The sequence below is a fragment of the Triticum dicoccoides genome, chromosome 4A (assembly GCF_002162155.2).
Source record: "Triticum dicoccoides isolate Atlit2015 ecotype Zavitan chromosome 4A, WEW_v2.0, whole genome shotgun sequence".
NCBI classification, from domain to species: Eukaryota; Viridiplantae; Streptophyta; class Magnoliopsida; order Poales; family Poaceae; genus Triticum; species Triticum dicoccoides.
In genome coordinates this window covers 736,315,717-736,323,451 of record NC_041386.1, presented here as the reverse complement: position 1 = coordinate 736,323,451, position 7,735 = coordinate 736,315,717, and the positions used below count along the sequence as shown (strand labels likewise).

Below are 7,735 nucleotides of genomic sequence, written 5' to 3'. Positions count from 1 at the left end.
CGGGGCGGACATGCTCCAGAGCACCGACGAGGTGGTCAAGGCATGGTACAGGGCGCACGTTGGCCTCATCCTGGACCAGCTTCCCTCGGCGACGCTGCCCACGTCCACGCCGCCCACGCCCACGATGCCCACGCACACGCCGCCGCCGCCGCCAAGCCCGGCCGTTGATGTCGCTGAGACTGCCCGCAGCTCAGAAGCCACGTAGCCAAGCACAGAGGCCCCGTCAAGCCCGCGCACGCCGACTCCGGCGACGCCGGAGGCCGACCTCGCCGCCTGATGCGCGCTTCCGTCCTTTCCTGCTTTTTTGTACGCCGAACATTTCATCCGGCCGCCGATCTAGGCCGCTTGATCGCCGGATTGTGGCATCTATCTTGGGCGCGGGAACGACTATGTTTGAATTTTGCCGTGGCTGGGGGGCGCCTGGGGGCGTGACTGGGAGCTAGGCCGGCCCTAGGGGCCGAACTAGCGCCGGCTCGCCCCCAGACCGCGGTTTTTCTGCGCCCTGGGGGCCGAACGGCTGGAGATGCTCTAATGTGCTTCACATTAGGCCCTTTTTCTACTAGTGTGGGAGGCAAAATTGTGCGGGAGACTCTCGGGTGGCACCTCTCGCAGGCCACACATGGAAGCGGGGTGATACCCCCTCCCGTGGTTTTACCCTAAATTTCGACAAGTCTGGAATGCCAGTCGAATTTGTCCATGCGTACACCGTCTGTAGAACCTAGGCTCCATTTTGATACCCTCGGCACTGTATTCCACCTTTTGCGTCTTCTGGCGCGTAACATTCGCTGCCGTTCTAGAACAGACCTAGAGATGCCAACCGGGCTAGGAGCAACACACCCCCTCCCCCTCCCCAAATGACCGCGTCTGTATCGGCTCCATGAGATGGGCTTTCCTGACGGATCTAGGATGGCCTTGATCGGAGCTCAAGTTGCGGAGTCCTCCTCGAAGCTATATATGTCTCAACCGGAACCGGTGTTACGATCGCACACATTCAACCGAAGCCGTAATAGGAGCGACCTTGCACGTACGGAGTAGAGACGAGCACGTGGTGGGTTTTGGTTGGTCATGTGGATGTTTGGACTCCCGTGAAACTTTGGCAGGTTTGCTTCTGAAACAAGCAGGTAGACACTTCCACGAACAAATACAGGTTCATGTTGAATGGCAAAGTGCGTCCACAATTTGTTTGTGGACTAATTGAGGGTACGTGTTGCATGCATCATAAAGATGGGGTAGAGACAAATCAAGCTCTAAGTCTTGTACAAAAAATTACAGAGATAGCTCCAGTGAACAAATTAAAACTGAAGTCGAGAACACAAGGAGGGGATTAATTACTGAAACAAAAACACTTGCAAACAGCATCGATGACGGTGAATCGATCGAAGTATGTAGGAAGGAATATATTCCCTCCGTCCTGAAATACTTGTCATCAAAATGGATAAAAGGATATGTATCATTTTGATGACAAGTATTTTCGGACGGAGCGAGTATATATCGTGGCCATGGATGGAACGGGTCTACTACCAGAAGTTGTTTGATCCCTGGTAGCAGAGGCCGGTGCTCCACCAGGCGGGGACGGCGTCGCCGACGACGATGGTCTTGCCGTCGGTGCCGCCGGTGATAATGAATTGGAGCCCCTTGGACCTGTCCAGCTCGAAGAAGGCCTGGAACGTGATCCCCCAGTTCTGCGTCATCTGGATCCACACCCCGCCCGTCTCCCTGACGGCTATCTGGCCGATGTCGCCGCCGCCGCCGACGTTGTTGACGTGGACGAGCAGCCAGTAGGGGTTCCCCATGAGGCAGAACTGGACGCCGCCCTTCCTCTCGCACGGCACGCGGCGGTACTGGACGGGCACGATGCCGGCGGCCCTTCCGGCGAGCTCGTAGAAGGAGGGCGGGGCCATGTCAAAGTGCCTCCGCGGCGGGTTGCACCAGCCGCCGTCGTCGCTGGCCTGGTACCAGTTGGGCGGGCAGAGGTTGGTGCCAGTGATGACGACGGAGGGCGACCCCGGCACGCACCACTTGGACTGCACGCACCGGATCTCGTAGCACCGCCCGCAGCCGTCCCCTTTGGCGAACAGCGGCGTGCTCATCGCCGCCGTCCTCGTCGAGTAGAGTGAGGCGATGTCGCTGCCGCTGTACCCGCACGCGCCGCCTGCACAATGCATATGCGTGTGTGCAAGGTTCTCAGAATCGCGATTTTGAATCGGATCGGAGGTCCGATGACATATGATCACAAACCATAGAATATTAACTATCACGATCGTAGAAACATAGATTCTATAAACCAATATCATAGAATAGAATCATAGAAATTACTTTGAATCGTAAAGTCATAGAATCGAACAACAAAATCGCGACTCTGAAAAACGTATGAACTTAGTCAGCGTGCCTACGCGGTGTGCATGCACGGTGCAGGCGGGTGTGCTATGAGGGGCACGTACCGAAGTCGTGGCCGAGGCCGGAGTCGGAGCCGTAGAAGGTGGCGTGGGCGTTCTCCCAGCCGTACGTCGGGAAGCCGGTGGAAGGGGCCGACGGCGCCGGCCAGTAGTGGTCAGGAATGCCGGCGCTGGCCAGCTGGGCCGCGGCCGCCGCAAACAGCACCACCGACACCGCTACAGTCGCCGGAGTAGTCCTCGCCATGGCCGATCCTCCAAGGTGGATTCCTTTCCTAGCCAGTCGATCGATGTCGTACGCCGGAGCTGGTCGATGCGTACTCTTCTCAGGCGAATGCAAGTTTATAGCAGAGCGGAGCACAAAGTTGGTCGGCGCCACGTCCGTGTTGCCGCCCGTCTGAACGAGTTGGGCGCACGATTTTCCTCGGTTTCTTTTCTCCGGGCCGGCCGACACAATTCATGCATTCATGGGCGCACGTCTGCGTTGGTGGTGGTGGTGGTTTGTGTTCCATCGTCGTGGGCTGGAAGAAGCCCACTGGCCAGTGCAGCCCCACGAACCTGTGCTTCGTCGACCATCATTTATATAAAAAGAATATCATAAACACTTAAATCTTACCCAAAAAAACACTTAAATCTTTGACTTTTCCTCAAAAAGAAATTTAAATGTTTGACTTCATCTAAAAAAGAACTTAAAGATTTGACTTTTTGCCAAAATAAGAATATTTTTAATTTTCTGCCACACAAAAGACTTTCCATTTTCCAAAACCATTCAACCTTCTGAGCTGTACAAAGTGTACATCATGTACACTAGAACATTTTCCAAACAAGACTTCCCAGTTTCCAAAAGGCTATTTCCTTTTTTTTGTTGGAGTTGATAAGGTCCCACATTATGTTGTAGCCTTCATCTCTTTTTTTATCAAGGCTGACTCATTCATTCCACAAACATTCAGAGTCTACAAGGTCATGGATACAATGCCAACACATCAAATAAACCAACATATGAGTGGTCTCACTCTATCTTAGCCAACATATGAACCACCTCACTAGCACCACGGCCTACACGAACAAGAAAGTAACATAACTAAACCAGCATGTGAAATGCAGCATTACACCGCAATGTTTTACTTTTACCATGACAGCTCAAGCACCATTGTTTCTAGAGTACACCCCGAAGACGATATCACCCAAGGCGATCGACACCATAAACATATGATGCAGTTACAGTACCGTTTCCGCATCGCTCGGACCATCACATCCTGGAAGCATAAAGCTTCAGGCACACACAAGCTACAGCAACCTCCCAGCCCAGTTCACAACAAGCAAAGCAACACAAAGCCTCACTCACTCAGAGCCCGGGGCCGCCGCCCCTGTCGAGGCCGTAGTCGGTCATGCCCACGCCGGCCTCGTTCTGGTGCTTGATGAACCCGCCGTCTGCCGCCTTCGAGTAGCTCCAGTAGTACACCAGGGAGGCCGCCAGGTTGATGAGCATCATGGCGGCGGCTGCCGCAAACACCCCCTTGCGGAGCGCGGCGCAGCTGACCAGGTCGTGCTTCGTGTAGTAGCCGAGGTACTTGGTGTGGTATGCGTTCTTCGCGGATCCTCCGACGAGGCAGGCCTCCGCGACGAGGAACGTCAGCCTGGGAACAGGTATGAACACGGCATTGTCAGAATGATAAACTGTAGTATGTCTAATGGACACCCTTTTATGCACAGCAGTCCTGGGTATCGAGTGTAAGTAACAATTATTACTGAGAAAGGAACAATGTCGCCGAAACAATCTATAATCGACTTCTCCAAATCTTTTTCCTGCTATATGAGGTTCTCACAGTAATAATAATCTAGTGCTCCTAATTGCTCCTACTCTGCTTCTAATGAGATTGTCACATTGCTTGTATTTTTCGAGTCCTAATAAGAGTCACTTTTCTCCACACCATATACATTCCCAGACAATAGTATTTCATAAATTACATAAACCATAACATTCCCAAGACAACGAAAATTCATAAATTACTTAATTGCTTTGCTCAGATCACTTTACTTACTCATGGTTTCAGAACAATTAAGTATAGACTTCTGAATTCGGTTTATTAGGAAATAGCGTTAGAATGTAACAGAGAGTAAGAGAGCCACTGATACCATAATAACCAATTAATAAAAATTAAAAAATGACAACTTAAAAGAACAAACTTGAGGTAATGGTAATATTATGGAAATGAGTGCCGAAGAATAGGAAAGCTCAAAAGACAGTATGTGATGCCAACCACATGCACTGCTTGGTAAAATCATAACAGAAAATGCAGATGTGCAAGAATCTAAAGAGTTATTGACCGTTATGATAAATCACCCTTCATTCTAGAGTATAGAAGTATGTTCCACTATAAAACAAAGACACTTCATTAAATATCCTCAATGAAAATGTGTGCATTAAGAACATCAAGCTTGAAGCCCCTGAAGTATGCTAGCTAGGACTTACAAAGATCTAATCATGATGGAACAGAACCTTGACAATATGCTAGCTAGAATTAGAGGAAAACATCAAAAAAGACATGAAAAGAAATAATAAACGAACATTTAGCTAATTAAAAGATTTTCTTAGAAATGCTCATGCATTGTACTGTTTAGAAATAAACTTATAGACTTTACATACAATAGTTCTGGCAGCATTACTGGACACTACACCTTAGAATGTAGGCTCCACACTAAATATTGCTTTCAAGGATCAAAACAGCCCAACTCAAAAAAAAAAAAGAATCAAAACACCCATAAATAACTTTCTATTTGTGCTCCGACCATGGAACAAGCACACTGTCAAATTGGTTCTGCAGCTTAAACATACAAGTAAGCCATACATGCCACGCATGTGGCGCCATTGGTTTACCTTTTATTGCAGTTGTAATGGTACTCCAGAATTTTTTTTAGTGCGTCCAACTTATGTTTTTTATATCTTCACAGAACCTGGTCTTATCTCACCTAGAGCGAGCACGTGTACACTCTTATATGTGTTCCAGAAGACCTTAGAAACATCTAGTGTCCAAAAAGACAACTTTTCGAGTACTGGATGAGTACTAGTAATACAATTAGAAATTAATGTTTTTCCAGGTAATCTGCGGCTCTTAACTTTTCCTTAAAAAATCAGCAGCCAAAAAGGATTAAATATATCATTTGCTCAAAAAGAACTAAATGTCCACATCTTTTTTTAGGCTAAAATGTTCAGATCTTTGTTCATTGTCGTGGCTGTGTTGGCCCATGCACTACTTGAGGAAGGAGGTTGAGTAACTGCATACACGCATTAGCGCATTAGTGAAGCCTTATCTGCTTTTGTGAGAAGCGCTGACGCCTGATGGGGGCATAGAGATAGAGATGAAATTATGGTAACATGACGATGCTGATTGTCGTCGTCCAGCGATGGTGTGGGCAAGGGTACAAACATGGAAAACTGCTTTGTCTTTGTCACAGAGACCACATGTGGTGGGTCACAGCACACGCATTGCTCGTTGTTTTACATGATTGTTCCAGAGAAGCCTGGAGGAATAGCATGGCCTACACTATGATGACAAGTCTAAAATGCAGGTTGTGCTGTTACGGTTGGACTTGTAGAATATGAATTAACACACTGAGAAGCCTTTCGATAGCAGGCTAGTTCCAGGAAGAATTTGTTTTATGATCCAACAGAATTTGGTAAAAGAAAATACATTGCTCTTTTGAACAACGGAACTTGAAATGACAGGGTTAGGCACAACCAGGCACCAACATTGACACAATCACACTAATTCAACATACCTCCTAAAAGAAACTGAACATACACTTGCAGAACAAGTGTGAGTTTCATCCATCCCACTAGGAATCGAGTGGATTGGTCTGAGTACTCTTTTTTTCATTTATAAGGGAATAATATTGTCCAACCTGAAGAATCTGCAGGATTGCAGGGCCACAACGTGGAGGAGTGCAAGTTGAATTAAAAATTCCTATAATGGGCAGGCTGAGTAACCTTGCCTAAGCTGGAGGTCTTGTCAGAAAGTAATCCAACTGAAGTGTTTAATAAAATGTTGTCGAGATACCCATAAAAAGTTTCAATACTTGGCTTTGGAGCACGAATGATCAGTCTGCTAGTTACAATTAACCAACACAAATTGCCTTGGTTGTTGATACTTGAATCCAATTTAGTGCATCACAGTTGGTGTGCCTCGGTGCCAAATCTTAAGAGACCAGTGTCCTGGCAGATTAAGTACAAGACAGCCGCAGATTTTCCACTATGCATCTACGATATCTAGTATACTGTACAATGTATGATACCTCAGATTCGCTCTGCTATAGACCAAGCTTGATACGCAGAAGGATACAGGCACGAATGATCATGGTGCATTCTAAAATTTTCAGCTGGTAAGATTGATTTTATACTCACAAGAAAAACAATTTTACACTCCCAAGTCATAGTAGTAGTTCTGAAGTAAGAGAAGCAGATCTCTCCGTACACTCCACGAACAGAGCACGAATCGAGCCGAATCTAGGGTTGAGCGAGGCGTACCAGGAGACGGCGAAGGCGGCGACGGCGCAGCCGCGGGAGGAGAGGGCCGGGCCGAAGCAGAGGCAGCGGGTGACGCCGGAGACCAGCAGCTGCGCGAGGAGGAGCACGAAGAAGGCGCAGACGCCGTAGACGGTGGAGGCGTCGGTGTCGTAGAGGCAGTAGGAGCGCTCGTCGTACTCGTCCGGCACCACCTTGCCCTGCGAGAGAGAGAAGGGCATCATAAGCCAGCGCGGCGCGCGAACGGAGGAGGGAGGAGGAGGAGGAGGGATTCGTACGGTGCTGCGTCGCTGCTCGGCGCCGACGGCGAGGAGGAAGGCGAAGACGTTGAGGAAGATGAGGAAGCCGCAGAGCGCGAGGGAGGCCGGCCGCGAGGTGGCGAACCCGGCCATCGGCGTCGAGTCTCGACCAGCTCCGGCTCCGGCGGCGGCTGCTTCTTGCTCACTGAGCTCGGTGTGGGGAGACGCTAGTGGGAGTGGGAGTGGGTGCTGGGACCCATGCGTCGGTGACTGGATATTAATGGGGGTTTCCCTTTTCCCTTTTTAAAGAGGGCCGTAGGCCGAGGCTCGGCGAGCTTAACAAGGCCTCGTTTGGTCGGCCCGTTTTAGCTGGACCTCATTTCTTAATGGACCGAGCCCATTTTAATTCTCAACTTCAACTCTCATGATGAGCCAAACCTCCAATCTACTCATCTTTAATCATGGCAGTACAAGAAACAAGAGGGGTAATAAAATTTATATATACAACTTAAACTCATTAATATTCTCGGTAGACTAGGTTTACTTCAGGCAGTCACGTTCAACCAGCCCGCCTCCCTCCG

The 7,735-nt window shown here is 49.0% G+C and overlaps 2 protein-coding genes across 2 annotated transcripts; both read right to left on the bottom strand.

Moving 5' to 3' along the window:
- Nucleotides 1-1,171: 1,171 nt before the first annotated feature.
- On the bottom strand, nucleotides 1,172-2,674 carry LOC119289961 (expansin-A17-like). The gene is made up of 2 exons (XM_037569120.1): nucleotides 2,442-2,674; nucleotides 1,172-2,152 (listed from the first exon to the last, which is right to left on the bottom strand). Exons 1-2 carry the CDS (start codon nucleotides 2,638-2,640, stop codon nucleotides 1,518-1,520), a joined length of 834 nt encoding a protein of 277 aa, XP_037425017.1. The 5' UTR covers nucleotides 2,641-2,674; the 3' UTR covers nucleotides 1,172-1,517.
- Nucleotides 2,675-3,381: 707 nt separating this feature from the next.
- On the bottom strand, nucleotides 3,382-7,409 carry LOC119288261. Its single transcript, XM_037567894.1, has 3 exons — nucleotides 7,194-7,409; nucleotides 6,919-7,115; nucleotides 3,382-4,030 (listed from the first exon to the last, which is right to left on the bottom strand). Exons 1-3 carry the CDS (start codon nucleotides 7,305-7,307, stop codon nucleotides 3,739-3,741), a joined length of 603 nt encoding a protein of 200 aa, XP_037423791.1. The 5' UTR covers nucleotides 7,308-7,409; the 3' UTR covers nucleotides 3,382-3,738.
- Between the last annotated feature and the right edge of the window lie 326 nt (nucleotides 7,410-7,735).